Source organism: Pimephales promelas, chromosome 2, assembly GCF_988280905.1.
Source record: "Pimephales promelas chromosome 2, fPimPro1.hap1.1, whole genome shotgun sequence".
Classification (NCBI taxonomy): Eukaryota; Metazoa; Chordata; class Actinopteri; order Cypriniformes; family Leuciscidae; genus Pimephales; species Pimephales promelas.
Window position 1 is genome coordinate 41,547,879 of NC_142770.1, and position 27,825 is coordinate 41,575,703.

The following is a 27,825-nucleotide window of genomic DNA, read 5'->3' on the forward strand; positions in this document are numbered from 1 at the left end:
TGCAGTAGTAGAGATAATACACACATAGAAGAATCCTTGAACAAAGTGTGATATATTGATGCAAAACACTACAATCACAACATAGGTTTATTGAATCTAATTATCTTGAATCTTTCATGATTTACTGTAAACATGGAAGATTGTGTGTCAATGCATTAAGAGTAACGCAACAGTTGATTTTGTCAACACTTATCATTTTGAGCAGTTGTATCAATTGATAGTTAGATCATTGTAAGGAAATGAATAGACACTCATTTGAAATGTAATGTGTGAATTGCATTTTGAAATAGTAGTACTTTGATGTTAAGTTGTGTCATATTGAACAGGTGGTTTTTGTTGAATCAACAAATGATCTAAGTTTTATGTATATTGTATCCAAGCAATTGAGAAAAGGGTTAGAGTTTTGAAAAATGTGCATTTTGATCATTGGTTGTGAGTTTTGTGTCTAGAGTTTTGAAAAATGACATCAAGGTTCTGAAAATAGTAACAAAGAGATTGTAAAAAAAAAAACTAATAAAGGCTCTATTATTTAGGGAGACAATAAAAGTTGGCTACTTGATGGTCAGGTTGATGTTCTGTCTGGCTCAAACTTAGCAAACTTAACCACATATAGGTTTAAAGGCTGCCCATAGTCTTTACCTGACATGGCATCTACTGGTAAGACCCAGTTTACTCCTTGCATTTAAACATACCCTACTCCACGTGGTTTCTGGAGCAACATTACAGTGGATATTGGAAATGTGTTAATTACAGTTTATGATGTGTACACAAACACATTTATAATAGGTATATATGTATTTGAATGCAAATCTCTCTAAGTAAAGATTCAAAATGCACACTCACTATAATATTTTGCCTTATATACAAACATAATGCATTATAAAGCCCACATTAAAACCTTTGGTCCCATATGGTTTAAATGTACATTTTGGTTTAAGTTTTTTTTTTTTTATAAATTAGACGATCTAATTTTCTAATGTATATCATACAGTTTTCTTAAAATAGCTTATTGATCTGGACTAAAATGTATGTGCACTGTGTGTTTTATCATACTCTGTCTTTAGTTCTTTGTAACTTGTATCTCATTAAGGTGTGTGTCTGCTTTAGCTACTTAAGAAAATTAAAATCTCTGTCTCTAAACTTCTATAAACATCTTTTGAACTCCCCCCCCCCCCCCCCAAAAAAAAAAAAAAAAAAGTTCAACCATGACATTGTGCCATTATTTTATAACCATTGTTTCTACCACTATTCAATTTTAGCTTCTTTTGTAAATAAATAACCTTTTTTTGTGAACACAAATATTGTCTTTTTCTTTTAACTGGCCCTTGGAAAAGGGTTAAATTTTGTTTGTCTTCATTAAATGTTATGTAGGACACTGTTCTGTAGCTGTATGATGACCAATTGTAAATATTTCAGCAGATATTTCATTAAGGATCCATATGATTAAGTACTGCATGTAAAGGTTAAATATGGTTAATACATAAATGTAACTTTATAGTTCATAACAACATATATCAGTCAGTTTCCTGTATATAAAACAGTTTAAAAACAATTAATTCTACAGTAGGTCAAATATCATTACTTTGTCCATCTGATCCAACTATGTGTAGCCTATTAGCCTAATATTTTTTTTTAATTTACAAAAACAAATCTTTTGTAGGCTGAGTGAAGAGTGAAGCCCAACTGAACATCTGGATGTTTTAATCCTTATAGTGCAGATAACTCCACTGTCTATAATGTTTATTTAAATAAACAAATACCTAAAAATTAGTTAAAGTCGGGACAGTTATTAATGTGTTTGTTTCCAGCGTCGTTTTACGTTATTTCGCCGTATATCCTTCTCCCCCTACTGGACGCGTCAGGAACAACAGGGGCTTAAACCTGTCAGGGGCGTAAAACTGTCAGGGGCGTAAAACTGCCGGCTCCAGGTCTGCAGCCTCCCCATATAGCTTCTGACTGACATGTAAACTGACCAACCATCGATGAGAAGCTCGGCGGTCTTGTACGATCCAGCCAATGAAATTAAATATTTTGGAACCAGGTGTTTGTTCATGTGCAAGAAGTTAGTAATGAACGAGTAAAATGGATGGTATCAAAGTTCTTCCAAAAAAAAAAAAAAAGAGAATTAAAACAACCACCACTGCCAGCCATTACTAAAACAAGATACAACAGCTTCAGCAGGTATCTGTAACTTATAATCGAAGTATTAGATTTCTTTCTTTAGATTGTCAGATATACATTTTGATCGTCAAACACTTTGTGCAGCACAGTCAATAGGACGTGCACGCGCGGCGCACACACAAAAGGTAAGGTAGGTAGTCTTATTAGTCTTTAAAATGTAATGTGTGCATGAAGAATGGGTCAAGATTTTTTTGTTGTTATTATAGAGATTCTTTAGTCACCTCTTTTTATCTATTCTTACAAAAATCATGTTGTTAAGTAAATGCTATTTATTAAAACAATAATAGAGCTGAGCTTGCGAACCATGTCTGAGATGAGTCAGCAAGGAAAGAAGAGGGTGCGTGGCATTGTGATTTTTAATTTTAATTGCAAGAGATATTCACCTTGTTAAAAAAAAATTTCTTGTATCGTGACACATACATGGATTTCTCTGGGTTAAGCCCCAGATGTCCACTCACCCTAGAACCGCTCCTGATCGTGGATGCAAAATATATTTTTAGAAAATTTGAAAGGTAATTGCCAGATGTTTTACTGCGTCACATGGCAACCAACAATTTATTAAATGTTACAAAATATTGTAACTCAAAGTTTTCCTTTGACTGCAGTCACAGCTGTAGAAATAAGTTGCAGCAGTGTAATTCACACAATTCACCACAGGAGGGCGACTGGCTAAGTTGTCTTGTTTTAAAGTTTTAGTGCTTACTAGCTTTTTGTGTTCAAAATGTTCAAAGGTTTATATAATGAGCGGGTACATGTATCAGTTGTCCAAATCGTGCTTTGTCTTATCCTGAATCACTGTGGTACACCTATAATAAGTGTTTATATTCGGACTATTTTATACTGGTTCTGGTCTTACCGCTGCGGAGCAGCACAGGACCTGCGTGACTCGTCATTCATGTTTGGTTCAATATTAAATTATACTCTAACTTAACGTTACCTTTGGCTCGTGGAGAGAATAATATTCGTTTGAACTTTTTTCATTTCACGTGAACACACACCAGAATTCTTGCAGAGTCGATTTATCTTTTTCGCTGACTCAAATCTTTAAATGTTTATGGGTAAAATGACAGCAGTGTAATTCACACAGTTCACCACAGGAGGGCGTCCAGATAAAAACAAATGTTTATCTTAACCCTAAAACCGTATTCTGGACAAATGTGGGCAAAATAGTTTTGATTTATTTTTAAAAATACTTCCCTTGATCTGAGCGGTACAAGACTTGGCTGTTTTTCCTAAGTTTGCCTCCTGAACACACACAATTTTTTTTTTTTTGACTCAATTCTACAATGTTAAGTGGGTGGAAAAAAACCTTCTTAATCTTGTATTTGGGTCAAAAATGGGCACCCATAGAAATGAATGGGGAAAAACTGTAAATAAGAGCATTCTAAAATAAGCCAAAATAAGACACCGGGTGACAGCAAAGTCACTTCATCTTTAGGTTTTACATTTGCCAAAAAATACTACATCGTGGATTAAAGTCCATAGTTGTTACATTCAACACAAAATAACGTTAAAATAACATTAAAATGTTCTCGCTGCATTTTTTATTCTGTTGCGCTTATATTTTTTTCTGTTATTAAAACGTTTGAATCAACGGGGCTTTATAAGAATAATTCTTAATCTAGTTTTCCTCTAGAGTTACTGCTGTAGAAAAAATGTTTCAGTGGTGTAATAATACATTTTACCACAGGAGGGCGTTTTCAATTCAAATTTAAAAGTACGTACAATCATTATACCATAAATAAAAGGGGTCATATGTTTCATGTGGTAACGAACGATTTATTTAACACGAAATCAATGTAAAATAATGTAATGCAAAGTTTTCCTTTGACTTGAATTAACTAGAAGTAGGTAGACATTTTTAGGTAGAAATAATTGGTCAGGGGATCTCTGGATAATCCGTAATTCGTTTGTAATTATAAAACGAAAATATCGTTTTTCTGTTTTTTTGTTTCAAATAGAAAAACCAAATAACCGTTTTTGGTGTCAGAATCAAAAAACGAAAAACCAATTAAAAACTGCCCGTTTTTCGTTTTTTTTTTTGGGAGATCATTTTATCGTTATTCATTTTTGAACAAAGAATGAAGAGAGTCTTTGAACTTCTGTCGTTTATAAACCAAAAACGGAAGTCACGTGGTCCATTCCTTTTTTGGAAGCGAATGTAACCGGAAACACTTTCAAAATAAAAGTAACTACAGTTAGCGAGATGATTGTAGGCTAAAACGGAACTAATATAACTTTTTTTTAGTACAACTAAAGTAGCACTGGGTGTGAATAACACTTAAGTTAACTGAAATAAAAATTAAAACTAATAAAATAATAACTCTGGCTGTTAGGGAGAATTAAACATTTGTAAAAACCATTGGTGAATAGGGCCTACAGCTATGTATGCTATGAGCATATACATTTATAGTTCCTCCTCCAGGTTGTGGTTATTAGCCTCTGCAGTGGACAGATGTAGATTTAGCCAGAGCCAGGTGCAAAAACATAATTTATAAAATATATATTTCATAAATCATATTTTTTTAAATAAAAAACTGAACTTCACCTGCCTTCCAGCTCCCCTTTCTATACCTATACAATAGCACTATAGCTGCTAAAAACTCTCAGCTTCCACCATCTACTGTTACCCCTTCTGTGTCAAAACAAAACTCTTCCAAAACAAACTAAAGTAAACTAAAGCCTAATTAAAATAATAAGTAAATCCCCAAAAAAGTTATATAGGTATAAGTTTATGAAAATTATTTATTAAAAAAATGTGATTTATAAAATATATATTATATATATATATATATATATATATATATATATATATATATATATATTTTATAAATCAGGTTGAACTCTAAAACTGCAAGAAAATCAAAGCCATGCATCTGAATAGGTTGTGTTCCAAATTTGAGTTGGATAGGCCTATCTCAAAAAAATGAGCTTTCGGTAAGAGTTTGTTTGGGTGCAGTAACAGATTTCCCCCATTGGGTGCCAGCAAAACTCCACTGGTGCACACAGTGATTGGATTTTAGATTTGCAAATGAGTTTTTCTCTCTCAAATATTACAAGCACACAAACACATCTACACACACACAAAAATGTATTACACACAAACAAACCACACTCTGAAATCCACCCACACAATTATTGTTAATAAGCAGAAAACAGGAATAAAGCAACTGGCACCATCTGGTAAAAAAAAATAATAATAAAAAAAATAGTAAAAATAAAAATTTCGGAGCCTTGCCAACAGAATAAAACAAAGAAAATGTCTTAACAAAGATTGCATCATTTTATAGTTAAATGGCCCTGGGATTAAAAATGGGGGTTTCAATGGGGACATTGTTGTCCAAAAGGCGCTGATAGGGAGTATTTTGTGTACCTAAGGCAAATTTTTTTTTTTTTTTAAGAAAATGGCGGTGAAATAGTAAAATTTCATAAAAATACACACCTGTGCCAAATTAGCATTAACACAGGTCAAGTGATAAAAAAACTGAAAAGGACAAAAATGTCCATAAGGATGCACAAGGGTTAATCCAGCTTGTAGTTCTCATTAGTTACTTGTGTGTGAAACCCACTTGGTCAAAAATGAGCTGGGACTTTCAGATCTTTTAGCGCTTTTTGGGGGTTTAATTCTGTTTGGTGAACCACCGGGTAAAGGCAGTGCTCTGTAATACTTCGATTAAAAGTTACAGATACCTGCTGAAGCTGTTGTATCTTTTTTTAGTAATGGCTGGGGGTGTTATAATTCCTTTTTCTTTATTCTTTTTTTTTATTTTGGAAGAACTTTGATAGCATCCATTTTACTCGTTCATTACTAACTTCTTGCACATCAACAAACACCTGGCTCCAAAATATTTAATTTCATTGGCTGGATCGTACAAGACCGCCGAGCTTCTCATCGATGGTTGGCCAGTTTACATGTCAGTCAGAAGCACTAGCCTGAGTGGGCGGTTCTTGTCGGTTGTGAATGTCAATGCGTATGTTGACGGACGCTGTGATGCGAGAGTCGAGAAATATACATTTAATTAATTAAATTCTCTCAGTGATGGTGTGTACAATGCAAGGAAATAAAAACATTCGGGGCTTTACTGAAAACAGCCCCCTTAGCCCACCCCTAGCGCCGCCCCTGTCTGCGATATTCTGTTGAAAATTTGGATTTGGACATCTTGAACCAGTATCCACTTATTAGACAGCTGTTTGTGAGGTTCAACACAATCATTCCCTCTTCAGCTCCTGTAGAGCGCTTGTTTTCCTTTGCGGGTCTAATCGGTACATTTTATTTGAAGGGGTGTGCATAAGACTGACATGACACGGTCATAAACATGACATAACACCTGTCATGAACATGAAGGAGTCTTTATGAATGTTTATGACTTTTGTCATTAAGTGTCATTCGGTAAATTATGACAATTTTAATGCAAAGTTGACATTGTTTAAAATGTCTTTGTTATGACAACTTGACATTAACCAAGAAATCATAACCTGTCAACCTGCCATGTTTATACCTAGTCCAACGTGTTCCACTTTACTTGAGGTAAGGGGAAATATTAATGACACTGTTGTTAAAACATTTGACAGTGTAATAACCCTTAATGACATCTTTATAACTAGTACAATGTGTCCCACTTTACTTGAGGACAAGTAAAATATTCATATCACAGTTATAATGGTGTCATGACGGCCAAAGTCAAAACCAACCACATATGACAGTAATGTAATGTTAACGCAAAGCTAAATAACTTCTTTAAGTTTGATAATTAGACCTGTTATGACATTTGTGACAGGTTATGATTTCTTGGTTAATGTCAAGTTGTCATAATCAAGACATTTTAAACAATGTCAACTTTGCATTACAAGTGTCATGTTTATGACAGTGTCATTTCAGTCTTATGCACACCCCTTCAAATAAAGTGTTACCGTTTAATCAATAGGCCACACAGACGACGTCTTAAACCCAAACTTTTTGAAAAGCTGGTGGTGCTAAAGGGAATCGAATAGATAGATGTCTGAAACACATATAGGTACACCACCTGGAGGAGCAGTGGAATATCATGTTTAAAGCAGTTTTCCAAAGATGAAGTTTGGATCAATGTTCCAGAAACTGTTTGGATTTTCCACAAATCTTTTAATCCAGTTGATTTTTAATATCTCATTGAAAAGTGAGAAGTCAATTACCGATAAACCCGCCTCCTCAATTTTATTAGTCAAGATATTTTTCCTGATTTTATGAGGCTTCTTCATCCATATAAAGTTATATAATAGTTTGTCTAGATTGGCACATTGTAACTTATGAATTTCTATTGATGTAAATAAATCTGCAGCTCGTGAGAGACCTTCTGCTTTAGAAAGAAGAACCTGCCATAAGTAGATATATCTCTTGATCCAAGAGTCAAACTTTAATGAATATAGTCGTACGTAGTAAAGAGATATTACTCTCTGTCAATCACTTTTTTTTAGGACTGATTTTATTCCATTATAAGTTACTAAATTCTTTATATTTATGCCACATATTTGACCCGAATGTTTATTTTTTAACAGAAAACTGCTCACATTTTGAAAGATTTAGATTCAAGCCTGAGCTTTCAGAAAATTGGCTTACAACATTTAGTGCAACTCCTATTTGGGATTCATTTTTTAGAAACAGGGTTGTGTCATCAGCCAGCAGTCAGATTTGTATTTCTCTTTCATTTAATGTAATTCCTTTGAATGAACTCTTGTGAATTAAATGACAGAGTTTGAGCTTCAATCCCCAATAGAAGAGGCGAGGTGGGGCAGTCTTGGCGGAGACCTTTGTGTGTGTGAAATCTAGATGAGTTTCCATTAGCCAATCTAACACAACTGTTTCCTCATGTACAGAGTTTATACAGCATTAATACAATTCTTACCAAAACTAAAACAGTTTAAGGTTTCAATAATAAACTTGTGGCTTACCGTGTCAAAGGCTTTTTGAAAGTCTAAAAATAAAATAAGGTGTTGTTCATCATCTAGAAAGTCTTTGTATCCAATCAGATCCAAAACTAAGCGAATGTTATTGGCTATGTGACGATCTTTCATGAAACCAAATCGGCATTCATCAATTAAAGTGTGTAATTTAGATTTGAGGCGTTTTGCAAAGATAGATGCTAGAATCTCACAGTCATTATTTAGCAGTGTAATGGGTCGCCGATTGTCAATGAACAGCGAGTGTGTGTGAGGTTTTGGGTGTGTGTCGCCTCAGAGAAGGAGGAAGATCCCTCTGTCAAGAGATTCTCTGAAGACAGCCAGAAGAAATTTACCTCAGAGAAACATTTCTACATCTCAGAGCTCAGACCATCACAGCCTGGGGATTTATTGTTCTTTAATTCAGTTATTCCCCAAATAATCTCCTCAAGAGTTATGTCCTGACAGCAGATTTGATTATATTCATTACAGTCATTATTTAGCAATGTAATGGGTCTCCGCTGCCCTGCTGAAAATGTGAAGCAGAAACGCCTAATATCAGATAACGTCCATAATAATTGTACTTTGGGTTTGATTTTTTTTGACCGTTGTCATATTGTCAACATGGCCGGCTACTTGAAGCAGAATAGTGGGTCATATATGTCTAATGCTTTAAAAAACTTAAGGCTTTCTTCTTCATAAAACGAGTCGGACATCATCACATTTTTGTATACATTTTTATTTATTTACATTAGTAAGCTACATGACATCATCTTTCAAAATATGACCTGCGTGAAAGAGAAAAATAAATTAATGTGTCTCTGTCCCCAGCACATTTCAGACCACACTGATGCCCATGGGTTCACATTCAGATTCACAGTGATTACTGTCCCTCATCTTTGACAAAACTGGCCCTGATTTGTTTTAAGATAACTGGGTCACATTTGCTGCAACATATGTGGGTCATGTTTGGTTTACACCCAGATTAGTCACTGTCGATTGTGCCACATTTTTTCCATAGGTGGCCCACATTTGGTTTGTGATATTTGGGCCATATTCATTATTTATCATATGGGCCACTTTAGGCCCACATTCAGATTACACATTGCCATGAGTGCCGCATCTTTGCCTAAAAAGGCCCACATGTTTGTTTGTTTGTTTATTTATTTATTTTACAGGGACAGTGCTCATTAATTAACAGTAAAATAACTGTAAATGAGCCAGAGTTAGCTCAACAGGCTAATTTGCATCTGTTGTCCCTGGCCAGTTATTATGATGGCAACCTAAAAACAAAATATAAAGCAAGAAATGTATTTCACAGTCCACAAATAATAACAACATTAAAAGTAATAAAAAGACAAAAACGACACAACAATAAGTAACGAATCACACAAGACAATCTGCCAGCAAGCCACAATTTTCAGTAGGCAGTCAGTGGTTTAATGTGCACATATCTGATTATCAATTAGCCAGTTCTTAAGCTGACCAGTAAAGGAACGATAAGTTTTTGTATCTCTTATCAGACTTGGCAATTGGTTCCACTGTTTAGTTGCAGTTACAGAGAACGCTGACTGACTAAAGGCACTTTTTCGAGTGGGAATGATGCAGTCCCCTCTTGTGACACCTCTGGTGACGTGACTACCTGCTCTCTGCATAACAAATGTCTTCAGTGGAGGTGGAGCCGTGCTATGCAATATCTTATAGACTAGACAAAGGTTACTATAAGTGATTAAATTTTCCCAACTCAGAAGTCTATGGGTATTTAAAATTTGACAGGTATGAAAACTATTATGGCGAAAAAGATGAAAAAGATGGCGGCGCGCAGCAGCGCAGCGGCTTTCCAGCTACCGGCAACTGGCGTAACGCACACACTAAATTTAGGTATAGTGAGGTACAGTTTAACTGAACTCCTTCAACTTGCTGATCCCAATATGGTGGTTAGACCAGAGTTAAAAGCAATGTTGGGCAGAATGCGGCTCTTGAGGACTGCGGCTCGGAGGTGCAGGTCATACTGGCTGAGGGGAAAGCGGAAGCGGTGTGCACGGAGACAGAAGAGGGGCAAGCGGGCGGGCTTGCTAGCTAAGCTAAAGGCTAGCAACAGACCGGCTCTTCCAACACTGTTTCTGGCTAACGTTCGCTCGTTAGACAACAAGATGGATCTAATGCGACTAAGACTGAGCAGTTTCACGGAAATGCGGAACTGTGGTGCAATGCTCCTGACGGAAACATGGCTCAATAACAAGATGCCGGATTCAGCTTACCAGATTGATGGGCTACTTCTCTTCCGAGCTGACCGCAACCATCTGTCAGGTAAATCTCGAGGAGGGGGGCTATGCGTTTACATAAACAAAGGCTGGTGTACAAACTGTAGTCAGGTGAACAGCCACTGTTCGGAAGCTGTGGAATATCTATCACTAAAATGCCGGCCGTTTCATCTGCCCCGGGAGTTTACGGTTGTGTACATTGTAGCTGTTTACATTCCCCCGAGTGCTAATGTTAGCATAGCACTCAAGGAGCTTCATGACCACATCCGTGAGCTCCAGAATAAGCATCCGGAGGCTTTTTTCATTGTAGCAGGGGACTTTAACCAGGCCAAACTAAAGGATGTTCTGCCACGTTTCCATCAGCATGTCACCTTAGCAACAAGGGGAAACAATACACTTGACCAGGTGTACACCAACAGACGGGAGGCATACAGAGCGGTGCCTCGCCCCAACCTTGGTTTCTCTGACCACATCTCCATCCTGCTGGTTCCTACTCATCATCCCGTAATTAAAAATAACAAGCCCACAGAGAGGACCATCACTGTGTGGCCAAATGGGGCTGTCTCCATGTTACAGGACTGTTTCGAGCGTACCGCCTGGCAGGTATTTAGGGAAGCAGCAACAGGTAGAAATGGGGTGGATCTGGAGGAATATGCATCATCCGTTTGTGGATACATTAGCAAATGTGTCAACGATGTCACTACCACCAAGAAAATAACCATGTATCCAAATCAGAAACCCTGGTTAAACGGAGCAGTGCGATCTCTTTTAAAAGCACGGGACTCTGCTTTTAGGTCGGGGGACAAAGTGGCACTGAGAGCAGCAAGGAGGGAATTAGTGGATGGCATCAGGAACGCTAAAGCTACTTATGCCCTACGGATACAGGATCATTTTCACACCAACGACCCCAGGAGCATGTGGAGGGGCATTAAGAGCATCACAGGATATAAAGGCAAGGACGCAGAATGTCCTCTGGACCCATCCCTGCCTGATGAACTAAATGCCTTTTATGCTCGTTTTGACTTATCCAACTCCTCCAAAAGTACCAAGCTTACAATACCTCCAGGTGAAACATCTATCAGTGTGTCTGCTGAGGAAGTGAGGACGATGCTGCGGCGGATTAACCCACGCAAAGCAGCGGGGCCAGATAACATCCCTGGCCGGGTTCTGAAAGAATGTGCTCAGGAGCTTACTGGGGTGCTAACAGACATTTTTAACCTATCACTATCCCTTGCTACAGTGCCTGTTTGTCTTAAGACATCCATTATTGTACCAGTGCCCAAAAAAACAGTGGTTGAAAGCATGAATGATTATCGTCCTGTGGCCCTCACCCCACTGATCATGAAATGCTTCGAGCGACTGGTTCTGACCCATATAAAAGACACTGTTAACATCACTGTGGACCCCCATCAGTATGCCTATAGAAGGAACCGGTCTGTGTCTGACGCTGTGTCAACTGTCGTCCACTCTGCTCTTACCCACTTGGAGAACAGGGACTCTTATGTCAGGCTGCTTTTCCTAGACTTTACATCTGCCTTTAACACCATCATCCCACAGTCATTAATCAACAAACTGGTACTGCTGGGACTTAGACCATCTCTGTGCAATTGGGTCCTGGACTTTTTGACAAACAGGCCACAGTCGGTTAAGATCCACGGCACCTTATCTTCCACCCTTATACTTAACACAGGCTCCCCACAAGGATGCGTCCTGAGTCCTTTGTTGTATACGCTTCTTACATATGATTGCTCTGCAACACGTCTGAGCAATCACATTGTGAAGTTTGCAGATGACACGGCGGTGATTGGACTAATATCCAACAATGACGAGTCAGCGTATAGGCAGGAGGTGGAGGAACTCGTGGTCTGGTGTAGAGAAAATAATCTCCGCATCAACGTGGGAAAGACTAAAGAGATGGTTGTGGACTTTAGGAAGAGAGGTCAAATCCTACCTCCCCCCCTCTATATTGAGGGAGTAGCTGTAGAGACGGTGACCAACTTTAAATATCTGGGCCTGTACATTTCCAATGACCTCACATGGCACACCAACACAGCCAGCATTATTAAGAAAGCTCATCAACGGTTGTACTATTTAAGGAGGTTAAAGCAGGCCGGTCTCAACCCTGCTATTCTGACCTGTTTTTACCGGTGTGTGGTGGAGAGCACACTGTCATTTTCCATCACGGCCTGGTATGGAAACTGCTCTGCAGCCGACAAGAAGGCGCTGCAGCGAGTAGTTAAGTCTGCTAGGAGAATAACAACAAACGACAGCCTTCCTTCCCTAGATGAGATCTATGTCAACAGGTGCAGAGGAAGGGCATCGGACATTATGAAGGACTCCACTCACCCAGCGCATAAACTGTTTACCATCCTCCCCTCTGGCAGAAGGCTGCGTAGCCTTAGAGCAAGAACCACAAGACTGAAGTGCAGCTTCTTTCCAGAGGCAGTGAGGCTTATGAACTCCTCGGTTTAGGTTCCTCTTGCCCTCTGCTTGCCTATAGCTGCTACTGCACATGACACTTTATGATGATTATAGTCAGATGGGTTATAGTCTTGATTGTTTTTTATGGTTAGGATATTTTAATGTAATATATATAGTCCATTTTATACGTTCTATTGGGGTTAATCTGAGAATTGAATTGTTATTTATTCTGTATTACGCTGCCGGACCTGGGAAACGAATTTCGTTCCTTCATGTCTAACATGTTTGAATGACAATAAAGTAAACTAAACTAAACTATTAGGTTTCCGAACTAAAACTTTAAGAGTACGTTTATAAAGACTTTCTAGTGACTTAATTGTAGACTTGTTAGCTTGTGCCCAGCTTGTCAAACAGTATGTAAAATGCGGGATAATCATGGCATTCATATATAACATAGCAGTTTCAAAGGTAAATGATTCCCTAACAAATCTAAAATTACTCAAATTAAATCTGATTCGTTTGCACATACTTTTCACATGAGCTCTAAAACACAGATTCGAATCAATCCAAACACCCAGATACTTGTATTCAGTCACAACTTGCAAATTTTGACCTAATACCATTATGTCAGGGTCTGGAACGCTACATGGTCGTTTTGAGAAGAACATGCTTACCGTTTTACAAACATTTAACGTCAGACATGATCTATTAAGCCATGTTGTGATATAGTTCATTGCACTGGTTAGTTTTAAAGCAGCTTGCTGTTTTGTGTTGCTATGTACATAAATAACAGCATCATCAGCATATAACAAGATTTCTATATCGGGACAAACTAAAGGCAAATCATTTACATAAAGACTGAACAACAATGGCCCAAGTACAGATCCTTGCGGGACACCAGTATTATTTGTATAAGCAGTTGATTTATGATTTTGAACCTTTACATGATTTGTTCTTCCCTTTAAATATGAATCAATCCACTTGATGGTATCATTGGAGAAATTAAAAGAAGCTAATTTGTTAACAAGTATTCTATGATTAACAGTGTCAAAGGCCTTTTTAAGGTCCAAGAAAATTGCCCCCACAATACCACCCGTATCCATCATAGATTTAATGTTTTCTAAAAGGAAAAGGGTAGCAGTCTCTGTTGAATGGTGTGCTCTAAAACCAAATTGCATAGGATGCAGGCTAAAGTCACTGTTATTCAAATAAAAGACTATCTTCTCTGAAACCCACTTCTCCATCACCTTGGATACAACAGGCAAAATGCTGATAGGTCTATAGTTACTAATAGTCTGGGGATCTCCTCCTTTAAAAATTGGTGACACAATAGCAGTTTTCCATGTGTTTGGAAAGATCCCTTGAGATATTGAAAGATTTATTATATTTGTAATGGATGGAGCTAAACAGTCCTTTAACGACTTGAGCATTATAGAGTCCATTCCGTAACAGTCCTTAGCTTTGGAAGTGTTAAGTGTTTTTATTATCCTTAATACCTCCTGCTCTGATATGTTACTTAAACAGAATTGGGGTTTAGAAGTTTGAAGCTGACAGTTCACCAAGATGTTATCCTTTGTTTCAGTGAAACTTTGAGTAATCTCGTCTACAGAGTCAATAAAGTGTCTTTTAAAGGCTTCAGCCATTTCAAAGGGATCCACAGATATTTTACCCTGTAGCTTTAGTTGTTGTATCTGTAGTTGTTTTAATGATCCACTATTATTTACACCAATTAATTTCTTAATATGCTCCCAGATTTGTGTTGTATTACCTTTAGACTCATGAATAATACTAATAAAAAAGTTTGCTTTAGCCTTTCTTAATTCTCGAGTGACCCTATTACGTAACATTACAAACTTTTGTCTATCAATTGGCAATTTAAACTTCAGAAAATCTTTTAATACATGATCTCGGTCCTTCATCAGTTTCAGTAAGTCTGTACTCAGCCATGGTAGACAGTTCTTTTTACTCTTTTTCTTAAATTGGGATGTTTTTGTGAACTTTTGTGCTACACTCTGAATTGTGTTTATAAATCTCTCACTATCTTCCTCTACATTCCTCCCAGTTATAATTTCATTCCAGTTTACTTTATTTATAGTCATATGAAAATTCTCAAGTTCACTTTTAGGAATTCTAGTATGCTGGAAATGATATTTATTTGTCCGAAATCTATTTTTTGTCAGCTTTCTTGAAACTAAAATGAGGTTATGGTCAGTTAATCCTGTAATGAAGTTATATGTTTTCTCAACTCTTTCTGGCCTGTTGGTAAAAAGTAAATCAATTTGGGTCTGTGAGGATGCGGTTAATCTAGTAGGACCTTTAATCAGTTGTGTAAAATCCATATTATCTGTAATTCTTTTTAAGGAATTCCTGTTTCTCTTGTCATCCCAATTTATATTAAAATCACCTAAAAGTAAGACTTCTTGTTTTGAATTATATTCTTTGAGTAACCTTTTAAATTCATCATAGAAGGCATTGGTAGAAGAAGGTGGACGATAGAGTAAAAACATAACAAAAGACATTTGAGAAGAGAGAGTAATGGTTAATCCAATACATTCAAGATTTACATTTGATAGATGGATCTGGGTGCAGTGAATAGTATTCTTCAAGTAAACCATAACTCCACCACCTTTTCCCTTAACTCTATCCCGTCTAAATAAATTATATCCGGGTATATTTAAAGCTGCCGATGGTGAGTTCTTATTTAACCATGTTTCTGAAAGACATAGAAAGTCTAGATTGGAGTCACACAACAAATGTTTGACTTGTTCAATTTTAGACATTACACTACGGATATTTAAATGCCCTCCTAATAGTCCCCTAGGTTTTTTTTGAGGATCCCAGATTACTCTAGAATGATTTACTGTTTTAAAAAGTTTAAAACTGCGATGTTTTTTAAAAACGGGATTTACAGGAGTAGGTCCATGGATGTCTTTACAGTTACTACCGGAATGTTTATTTCCTTGATGGATTTGCTCTCCACGGGTGCAAGTTCTCCGTTTAGAGTTTGATGAACAGCCATTTCCTTCATTTTGAGGGTTTAAGTACTTACATTTTGCCGAATTCAAAACTCTCGGAAGCGGAGATCTAGTAGGACAACTTGAACAGGACAACGCCACTGACAAAAGTGCGGCTGGCGCTGCAGGTAAACAAGCTTCTCTCGGACAGATATCCAGATCCACCGTCCTGCCCGTTGCATTCACCAGCAGACACCCACCGCCCTCATCATTCACTGTAGCCGTCGTGCACAATTGTTTATCCTCATCTGTAGCAACAGCTGCCATGTGTTCCTGACTCTCTCCCTCCACCGCAGCCACCACGCGCTCCCAGCCCCCACCACCTGCAGCAAGCCGCACGGCAGTGCATGAGACATTCACCGGACTGGGCGTCGACTCCCCGGCATGTAAACAACTGTAGAGGGAAGGGACACTGTGCCTCTGATCCAAAGGCCCACCAGCGAGGTCTCCACACCCCTCAACTTGTTGAACTTGGACATCAAATGCAGTTGCTAGTCCAGACCGATTTACGCTAGGCCACATCGCTCCGTCCACAACGGTTGAATTTGGACCGGGGCACTGATGAACATCGCCAGAGAGGAGCAGACAGAGTGTAATGATACAACGGTTGCTTGCGTGGTATTTGGCTTGATAAGATTTTTGAGTCTTATGTTGACCTAGGTAGATGAACGCATTAATCACAGCATTTTTCCCGTAAAGCCTAATACCTTGATTGTAGTTTCGAACGATAGATGTAGAGAAATCTCGCTTGTCACAGATATAATATGTCTGAGGAGGCGGACCTGTATCTAACAACGTTAAAATAAAGCTATAAACTAAAAACGCGACCAGCACCCCTGACATGCCTGATCCACCTGTTTTGCCTGCTGCCATGTTTTGCCTAAGTGGGTGGTCCATGTGATGTGATTTAAGATATTTGGGCCATATTTGCCATTTTACACGTGGGCCACTTCAGGCTCACATACATTTTGTCGGGCCATAAGAAGGCCTGCAGTGTCGCATCATCGCCTGAAGTGGCCCACATCCGTCTGCTATCTGAGGAGCGAGTGAAACACACACAAATGCTGTTAACTGGGGAAAATGTTTAGTCGGTCTGTAGAGGAGAAGAGACTTCATCCACAGAACAAAGAATATACTGTACATCTGTACATCAGCAACACACACACACACACACACACACACACACACACACACACACACACACACACACTAACTTCATATACAATTAAAGGTTACATGTAAACTTTATATCTTTTGAAACATATATTTAGATCTCTTATGTGCTATACGTGACAATCACGTTCATGATTAGAAATATTTGAATAATTCTGGATGAGTTTAGTCTAAACATTATTATATTTGCAGGCCTGATAGTGAAGATTTCTGCTGACACTCATCTGAGCTTCTTCCTCTGTTCCACCTTTAATTACAACTAAACCATCATTTGGCTGAATAATAAACCAACATTAATCATTCAATATCACATGTTTCTAATACGCATGCTAACACACACGCTGCTTTATTTAATAGTGAAGTCTGAGTCTCTTCCACCAGTATGAAACACATTTACACATGTATTTCTCCTCATAGACAGCAGTGAGACTCTTCTGTCGATCACCTGATGGTTTCTGCTCCTCTCATCTCCGTTTCACAGATTTAAAAGATGATGTAAATCCACTGACGTTTGGTGATCGATCTTCATATACTCTGTAAAGTGGAACAGAAGAGAAAACAATCAGTGTTCAGAGGAACAAAGTGCTGTTTTTCTTTAGTAAAAGTAAGTTCAATTGAATTCCTGTAATCAGATTAATAACTGACTTTACATGATCTTGGATAGAGATATTTGTGTTTTTAAATATAATAGATGTAAAGCCTGAATCATGTTCATATGTGTGTCTGTGTGTGTCGGTGCGACTCCTATTGAGTCTCTGTAAAGGAGAAACTAATGAGTGTACGGCGTATGGAATAAACCACAGTGAGCAAATACTAATGTTATTTTGAGTTAAACATAAACCTTTAGTTAAAGCCGTTTGTCCTCTAGTTTAAACATGTTTGTAGGCTCTTAGTAAATAACTGAGAGTAAAGTAAGTGTCGAGTAGTGTGACGTGTTGCTTGTCACAGTAAAAACACACTAGACACAGAGACATTGCTCATGTGAGCTGGACGCTGTGAGCTGAAGCTGGAACTGCACTGATTTTAGCAGGAGTGCAGCGTTTCCTACAATCTGACCAAGTCTGTTTCACACTCAAATGACTTCTGACACAGTTCATAAAGCAGGTGTTGATGTATAAAGCTGTGTGACAGTGAGCTTTTCTTCTCTTTCCTCCTTTGTGTTCAACATTTCAATAACTTCATTAACTTTGTTCTCACACAAACCCTTTGTTGCAAAAAATCTGAATGATAATTTCCTTTCACGAATGTTTGAAAGGATTGTTCACATATCAGAGGTAAATGAAGATGTCTTTAATATCTCAGTGATGTTTCCTCACCTCAGGACACAGTTTGAGTCTCGTAGCTCGTCTCTGAGCCGCTGCTTTGAGTCTCCGATCTTATTGTAACTCAGATCAAGCTCTTTTAAAAACTGCAGAGCTTTTGAGTTTGTCAAAGACTGAGTTAAAGAAGAAACATCTGTAATGCCACAGCACTGTAGACTAGAGAGACACAAACAGAGGAAGAGAGATTATCTTACAAACAAATCATGAATGTGAAGAATTTTACACAGATATAATGTGAACTCAAGACTCACTGTCAGATATTGAGGATAAAGTGTTTTAGTTTAATAAACCCAAAAAGTGCACTGCTATAACCAATGAAACATAAGCCCTGCTGTCTTCAAATAAATAAACTTCAGTCACACTGTAATTGCTGTACAGTATAATGACACTAACTGTAGTTTCTCCAGCTTGAATTGTGGGTTCATCAGTAGATCACTGAGGTTTTTCACTCCAGAGTCTCCGAGTTTATTCACGCTCAGGTCCAGCTCTCTCAGGTGTGACGGGTTTGATTTCAGAGCTGAAGTCAGGATGTGACTCTGTTTCTCTGTAATACTGCATCCACTCAGACTGAAGACAGAGAAATAACAATAGTTCACATCTATGATGAGCATCTTATTGAAGAGCTACAGCAGTAGTTTCCAATAGTTTCATCAGAACAACCTTCATCTGTCATATCACAGTAGCTTACCCTACATTAGCAGAGAGAGAGAGAGAGAGACTCTTTATTCTGTAAAGTCACATCATCTTCATCAGCAAATAAAACAGAGGAAGAGAGATCTTCATCTTTATTTCACCAGATCACAAAATACTAAGGTGAAAATGTTTGTACAAATATAATGTTAATGTGTTCTAGTTTAAACAGTTGAAGTGATTTTAAGCATTTTGATTCTTGTATGTGAATGTGACTGACCTTAATCTCTCCAGTTTACAGTGTGAATCCTTCAGTACGGCACATAACTGCTTCACTCCTGAGCCTCCTAGTTTATTCCTGTTCAGGTCCAGCTCTCTCAGGTGTGACGGGTTTGATTTCAGAGCTGAAGTCAGGATGAGACTCTGTTTCTCTGTAATACTGCATACACTCAGACTGAAGACAGAAAAATAACAATAGTTCACATCTATGATGATCATCTTATTGAAGAGCTACAGCAGCATTTAGTTTCCAATAGTCTGTTTTAAAACCCAGTCACACTAGTTCTGTGCGCTGGAAGACACTGTTTCTTCTCTTTCATTTCTAACGATTTATTTGATGTCTCTCTTCTTTATTCTCTGTTGAAAAGGCAGATTTCTGTGTGTACACAATCAGTGCATTGTATCAGTTATTGGGAATTAAACAATTCCTATCTACACTCTAAAAAGTTTTATATGATTTACTACATTTTTTTGGTGAAAAATGTTCACACTCAAAAATATTGATTCAATTTTAAAGCAGTGAAATCAATTACAATACACTGTATAAGCTAACTAGAAAAAAAAGCACACAAAAATGTGTATAGGGAAACCCAGAAAGTGCACTGCTATAACCAATGAAACATAAGCCCTGCTGCCTTCAAATAAATAAACTTCAGTCACACTGTAATTCAGTGGTGGGCCGTCAGGGCCAGCAAGGCCTTCTCTGCTGGCCTAAACACTATCAGAATCACTGACTTGCACTTTAATATATTTTTTGCATGAATATTAAATTATTCCCAATAGTTCATTCTCTTAATTTCATAGCTTTTCTCTTGGTTGCGCTGCTTCCAGTATTGTGTTTTTATGTAAGAGCTTGTATCCAATCATATTTCAGCCATCATGTGTTGCCAGGGTCAAATAAATCTGCCTGGAGGCCTTCAGAATCGACAGTGCAGGCGCCTGTAGCTTAAAATGAAAGGCAATGAAACTGTTTCTTTAACCAATCAGATAATCCGTCAGATTTAAACAGCCAATCAGATTTCGCTTTGACTGCAGCGGTGCCATCTAGCAGGCTTATAATAACATCTGTATTTTCTCGTTCTTTGGTTGGATGCGCGTACTATTACTGGTAGTATCCGCATCTGTAGCAAACTGCATAAACTAAAATATATTCCTGTAGATGTAATAGATTTCAACCCACAAATTAATGTTTCTTTCCCTCCTCGACCCCCAGCAGAAAAAAAAAATCCCTTATTCAGCCTGAGCTAAACGCAGAGTAACGGGACTCTATTCGATCTCTCCGGGTTAAAACAGAACTGACTAATGTAAGTTATGAAACGAATGATTTTGAAGGCAAAAGTCCCGCTGATCTCGTTGATTTCGGTCAAAACTCTGTGTGAGAGCATGGGGCAGCTGTACACATCGTCATGTTTTGCGGTGACTGTGTGCTTCTGTCGAACAGGCACTCTCAGCCATAAAGCGAATTAAAACTTATGCTAGAAATAAGACAAGACAGACACGACATTATTGGAACTGAAACGCAATTAGAACCTGTACGACAGTAATTGAAGTCTTCTTGAGGAAAGAAATAAGGATGGATTTTGTGTAAAAAAAAAATCTTTAGTTTTGGTGAGTATATGCTTTTTTTCCCCCGTGGTGAATATGATTTTCTTCTTAATTTTTTGTATAAATTTATAATCGAAACTTAATTTTTTTCAAACATTCATACTATTTTAACGTCTGAAAAGGGACTATTGTAACCCTTGAACGACAAGATAAGTGAGGCTTCGTTTCTGAACTTATAATCGGATTCGGAACGCAAGAACCACTTTAGAAACGCACCAGCCGAACTCACGCGCTCGTTTCTCTCTACCGGCCTCTCCCGAACTCACCGCATAACCCAATAACTGCCGGTGCAAAATAAAAACAACAATTATAGAGTCTTTGCGCTGATACACTATTAAAAGTTATTAATTCAGGTAGGACAGATGGCCTAAGTGTGAAATGCATGGCCCGCCACTGCTGTAATTGCTGTACAGTATAATGACACTAACTGTAGTTTCTCCAGCTTGAATTGTGGGTTCATCAGTAGATCACTGAGGTTTTTCACTCCAGAGTCTCCGAGTTTATTCTCGCTCAGGTCCAGCTCTCTCAGGTGTGACGGGTTTGATTTCAGAGCAGAAGTCACATCAGAACAACCTTCATCTGTCATACAACACCAGCTTAACCTACATTAGCAGAGAGAGAGAGAGAGAGACAGAGAGAGAGAGAGGTTCAAAAATGCTTTAATTTTTACATTTCAAAAATCATACATTCATATTCTCATTCTAAAAATAGAATGTACAAACCCACGGATATTAAAATAATAATAATTAAAAATTCAGAACCATCACATCATCATAAACAGTACATAAAACATCATTAATACACCATATCTCAATAAAATTACTGACATCATTTACAATATCATAATATGCGTACTCCACTTTAAGCCTCCCTTCCACTAATTTCCTAAACATCACTTCAGGATCCGTAGATGCCAACTGTAAGCCTTTGTTCTTCCTGGTCTTCCACACTGCCAATTTTGCAGTCCCAATAATATAATTCAATAAACAAACTTTCTTCCTCATCAAAAAGCTATATTTTAACCCTCCAATAAACACTTTATCTGAAAAACTTGATTAAATTTCCTGAACCATTCTTTAAGAAGATTAAAAAGACTGTAGTCTTTCACATTTTAAAAACAAATGTTCCAAGTCTTCCTCTTCACCACAAAACCTACATTCCCCACCCACAGCTGGATTCAAGTGTGCCACATGTCTGTCTGTAGCTATTGCCCTGTGAATAATCCTCCATTGCAGATCAGCAGTTCGCTTCTCCACTGGAGGTTTATACAGTGCTCTCCATCTGTCCCTTACGAGGAACTCTTTTGTCAACAGTCCTGGCCACCCAGAGGCTTTCACTCTCCTGAGCGATTCCTGATGTAGGACCTTCACCGTGATGTAATAAATGGCCTTCTTTGATGTAGACTCGAACAGTTCTATTTGAGGAAACTCAAAAACCAAGATTGAACCAGCCTCCTCACCTTCCAGATCTTCCTTACTTGCGGGAGATATTTTTATCTTCGGAAATTCTTTTTCATCAGTTTCCTTCCTTGCAATGATCTCTCTGTAGCTGCTTGGTATTACATTGAAAATTTCCTCCATCAGTTTTTCTGTAAGTCTTAGTGAACGTAATCCTGTCACCTCTCTGATGGTCTCAGCTGATCTCCATCCATTCCTATCCAAGAGATGCCCCAGTTTTACAACGTTGTTCCTCAGTAAGCTCGTTCGTATACTCGCAGAAGATAACATCCTTGTCTGGATCATTGGATTAAACAGCAAGGGTTCTTCAGTGATCCATTGTCCTTGAGGATCAATCTCCCGTTCTACTTTAAAAACAGTTCTCCAGACCTTCAATATAGACTTATAAAATGGTGTAAGCTCAGACAAGCTCACCTCCTCCAGTTTTATTAGGAATAGATGTTTATCCAATCCCAGTCCTCCTGCTCTCTGTAGCAAAGCACAAGCAGTTTGGGCCCAAGTCAAGTCCTTATGATAGAGGAGTCTCTGTGCAGCTTGTATCCTGAATGCACTGATACGAATCCTCACATCCACCAACCCCTGGCCCCCTTCCTGGACAGGTAAGTACAGCGCAGCTGCCCGGATCCAGTGCTGTCCACTCCAGAAGAAGTCCACCAAAGCTCTTTGTACACGGCAGATCAGTTCATCAGGTGGCTCCATGACAATAAACCTGTGCCACAGTGTAGAGGCAGTTAGGCTATTAATAACCAAAACTCGCCCTCTATATGATAACTGTGGTAATAGCCATTTCCATTTAGACAATCGGGCGAGCACTTTCTCCAGCATTCCCTCCCAATTCTTCATCTGGAACTGACTATTCCCTAAGTATACACCCAAGACCTTCAACCCTTCCCTACCCCATTTCAACCCACCAGGAAGCTGCGGAAGTCTTTTACCCATCCACTGACCAATAATAAAACCCTCACTTTTCCCCCAGTTTAACCTAGCTGAGGATGCCTTCTCGTATTGCTCAATACTCTTAGTTAAAACTGCAACATCATCCTGGCCTGTAATGAAAACAGTAACGTCGTCAGCATAAGCCGATACGGACACCCTAGAACTTATGTCTCCATTTGGAATTAAGACCCCATTGAGATTTCTCCTTAACTTACACAAAAGAGGTTCAATGACAAGGCTATATAACTGTCCTGAAAGTGGACAGCCTTGCCTAATTCCCCGAGAAACAGGTATTGGTGCACTTAAACCACCACCAGCCTTCACAAGAACAAATGCATTGGAATAACACAACTGAATATATGAAATAAAAATATCACCAAAGCCAAAATGCTGTAAAACATTATATAAATAGGCATGGTCAACTCTATCAAATGCTTTCTCTTGATCTAGAGAAAGAACACCAAACTCATAATTGTTCAGCTGACCTATTTCAATAACATCACGCAATAAGGATATATTGTCCATTATAGATCTCTCAGGAATACAGTATGTCTGATCCCTCTGCACCAATAGACCCAGATAGCACTTTAATCTATTAGCCAAACATTTTGAGAATATTTTGTAGTCAACACACAATAATGACACTGGTCTCCAATTTTTTAGAAGTCCCAGATCTCCTTTTTTTGGAAGTAGTGAAAGAACTGCCCGACTACAACTTATGGGAAGTTTCCTACTTTGACAGCATTCAGACAGTACCTCATAAAAGTCTTCTCCTAAAATACTCCAAAACCGTTGATAAAATTCAGCAGTCAATCCATCAATTCCTGGGGATCTACCCGTGGACAACTGCTGCATTGCCTCTGTAAGCTCTTGAAAAGTAATGTTATTATCCAGAGTCTTTTTCTGTTCACTCTCAATCTTCGGTAGATCATTAATTATATCCTCAGCACTTTCATAGTTACAGTTTTCAGAAGCATATAATTGTGAATAGAAATCCACCGACATCTTCCTTATTTCCACAGGATCTGTTGTTATAGAACCATCATGACGACGAAGATGATACATTTGCTGCTGTGTTGTATTTTCCTTTTCAGGATTGAAAAAAAATGTGCTAGGGGTATCCATGTCTTTAATAGAGCAAAATCTTGCCCTTATTAGCGCTTTCTTTACTTGCTCTTGTAGAAAAGTTCCAAGTTCTTTATTTTTCTTTCGTAGAGCATCATCATGCACAAGTTCATTATTATTAAAAATTCCTTGTTCTAAAAGTTCAATGTCTCTTTGTAATTTTTTCACAGTTTCCTTCACCACTGATCCAACATGAGATGAATAATTCTGACAAAAATTCTTATGTTCACTTTTCCAACATCCCACCAACTGACTGAGATTCTCAAACGAATCTTTCTTCATTTTCCAGTTTTTCCAGAAAAAAAATAAATGAGTCACAAAAATTATTGTCCTGTAGCAATTTAGCATTAAAATGCCAGTAATAACTCGGTTTTGACATATATTTTGAATTAAAATCAAAAATAACCATGTGATGGTCTGAAAAACCATTAGGCCAAATAGAAGCATTCGTCACCCGATTATTCCATACTTTACCCAAATAAAACTCGGTTTTGACGTATATTTTGAATTAAAATCAAAAATAACCATGTGATGGTCTGAAAAACCATTAGGCCAAATAGAAGCATTCGTCACCCGATTATTCCATACTTTACCCAAATAAAACCTATCTAATCGTGCACCACTGACTCTATTACCATTTACTTTAAGCCAAGTATATTGTCTAGATCTTTTATTAATCATTCTCCACACATCTAATAATTCGAATTCATGCAATACATTTACCAACATCCTACTTGATTGAGTATGTGGCTCTTCACCATTTCTATCAATTGTAAAATCCGTGGTGCAATTCCAATCTCCTCCCACAACAATACACACATTACTATCAATTGTCTTAATTAACCTTGTCATTTTCATAAAAAAATCAATCCTCTCGGATCTATTATTTGGTAGATAAACATTCATTAGCACAAATACCATTCCTCCAACCTCAACCTTAGTTAACAACAGTCTACCTTTTATGACCTCATCCACAGCTAAAATATTAACATTGATATTTTTCGAAAATAAAATAACCCCTGCGCTATTATTTGTCCCATGACTTAAAGTGAGCTTCCCTCCCCACCACATGCTCCATTCATTTTCATTATCAGTATCAGTATGGGTTTCTTGTAAAAAAACTACATCAACACGGTTAATTTTAATAAACTCTGAAACCATTGCCAGTTTTGTCCTATCTCTACCTCCATTAATATTCAAGGAGCCCACCCTCAAAAGCCCCATAAGAAAAAGGAAATAAAAGAGACAGGACAGATAAAAACGTGACATACAAAGTTTAGAAAACGTCTCTGGTTACGTATGTAACCCTAGTTCCCTGAAGGGAACGAGACGCTGGGTGTAAACGCCGTGGGAACGCCTCTGCGTGACGAGTCATGAAGCACGTATGAAATCTGTCCAATGGCGAGACGGAACGTCATAGGCGGGGTGACGTATCGACCAGGAAACTATAAAGCATCCCCGAAACACAAGCGCAACAGCTTCTGATAGGACTGAAGCAAGCGCTCACGGGCATGCTGGGAGTATGGCATGGACACGCAGCGTCTCGTTCCCTTCAGGGAACTAGGGTTACATACGTAACCAGAGACGTTCCCATTCAGGGAACTTCGAGCTGCGTGTAAACGCCGTGGGAACGCTAATACCAACGCCGCCATGCGAGCAGGTGTCCGTTGTATGAATATCAGAGTGCACATTCTGACGAAAGCATCTGCGCCCCTGGGGTGGAGCTGAAGTCCAGATGGTAAAACTTCACAAATGTGTGTGGTGAAGACCATCCTGCCGCCTCACAGATGTCACACAAGGGAACTCCTGATAATAATGCCTTAGAGGCAGCCATACTCCGGGTTGAATGAGCCCGGACAGCCAAGGGAGAAGGCTGACCGGAGGACTCATAAGCAAGTGAAATGGCCTCGACCACCCACTTACTCATTCTCTGCTTAGACGCCGCAGAACCTCTCTTAGGAGGCCCAAAGCAGACAAATAATTGTTCTGATTTCCTCCACAGGGCAGCTCTGTGGACATACAGGATCTGGCGCGCCAGCTTGTACAATGGACGTGAGCGCAGACCCCCCTGGTGGTTTATGTAAGAGACCACAGACATGCTGTCTGACCGGACAAGAACATGATGATCTCTGAGGTCTGGGAGAAAGTGTTTCAGAGCCTGAAACACCGCCATCATCTCTAGACAATTTATATGCCATCGGAGATGATGGTCTTGCCACAGCCCGCGGGCCAAGCGACCACTCATGATCGCTCCCCAGCCCGTGAGAGAGGCATCCGTCGTCACCGTTACCCGGCGACACGGGGCTCCCAGCGCAGGTCCCAGGGACAGGAACCAAGGTTCTTTCCACATAGCCAGGGCACGGAGACCACGTCGCGTGACCTTGATCTTGCGGAGCGGGTTTCCCCTCGGGGAGAACCCCTTGGTCCTGAGCCACCACTGTAGTGGTCTCATGTACAGCAGGCCGCACGGTAACACGTTGGATGCTGCTGCCATCAGACCCAGAATCCTCTGGAATTCCTTTACAGTGAGTGACTGGCCTAGCTTCACTTGCTTGACAGTTGAGATAATCGAGGCTATACGAGCCGGCGACAGACGTGCCTGCATCGTCGTCGAATCCCATACCACGCCTAGAAAAGTGGTCCGCTGAACTGGCGAAAGCACACTCTTCTTGGCGTTGAGTCTCAACCCCAACCTTCTGATGTGTGCGAGGACGGCATCTCGATGCCGAATCGCCTGATGCTCCGATTGAGCCAGAATCAACCAATCGTCGATGTAATTTAAAATGCGAATGCCCTGGAGACGCAGCGGGGCCAAGGCCGCGTCCATGCATTTCGTGAAGGTTCGAGGAGATAACGCTAGGCCGAATGGAAGGACCCGATATTGGTACGCTTCGCCCCCAAAAGCGAACCTCAGGAACTTCCGATGTTGCGGAAGGATGGAGATATGGAAGTACGCGTCTTTTAGGTCTATCGTGACAAACCAGTCCTCGGACCTGATCTATGACACGATCTGCTTGAGAGTCAGCATTTTGAACTTGAGCTTCCCTACTGACCGATTTAAGAGGCGCAGGTCTAAAATCGGACGCAGCCCCCCATCCTTCTTTGGAACAATGAAGTACCGGCTGTAATACCCCAGCTCTCTGTCGGGAGGAAGAACTCGTTCTATCGCCCCCTTCAGTAACAGAGCTTTCACCTCTTGTTCCATAACCAAAGCCTGCTCGGGGGTCACCACTGTGGGCAAAACCCCCCGAAAACGAGGTGGACGCGACCTGAACTGGATCGCGTACCCGCGTTCGATAGTCTGCAGGACCCAACGAGATATATTTGGAAGACTTCCCCATTCTACCAGAAATTCTACTAAGGGTACCAGTCTCTCGAGACTGGCCTCTGGAGTAGTTTTTAAAACAGAAACAGCGCCCTGTGACCGCGCACAGGCAGGGTTTAACGACCGTTCTGTATCGCTCCTCGAAGCAAACGAGCGTCCCTCGGGAAATCGCTCGCTGGG

The 27,825-nt window shown here is 39.2% G+C and overlaps 1 protein-coding gene across 1 annotated transcript in view; it reads right to left on the minus strand.

Annotated features, from left to right (window-relative positions):
* Positions 1-16,860: 16,860 nt before the first annotated feature.
* LOC148997427 (NACHT, LRR and PYD domains-containing protein 3-like) overlaps positions 16,861-27,825 on the minus strand; it is a 280,163-nt gene continuing 269,198 nt past the window's right edge. Inside the window, exons 10-14 of the mRNA XM_089122499.1 lie at positions 21,231-21,404; positions 19,199-19,372; positions 18,682-18,855; positions 18,283-18,444; positions 16,861-17,500 (exon numbers count right to left, since the gene is read on the minus strand). Of these exons, the coding sequence (XP_088978625.1) occupies positions 17,431-17,500; positions 18,283-18,444; positions 18,682-18,855; positions 19,199-19,372; positions 21,231-21,404 (754 nt within the window). The 3' untranslated portion in view covers positions 16,861-17,430. The remainder of the gene's footprint in view (positions 17,501-18,282; positions 18,445-18,681; positions 18,856-19,198; positions 19,373-21,230; positions 21,405-27,825) is intronic.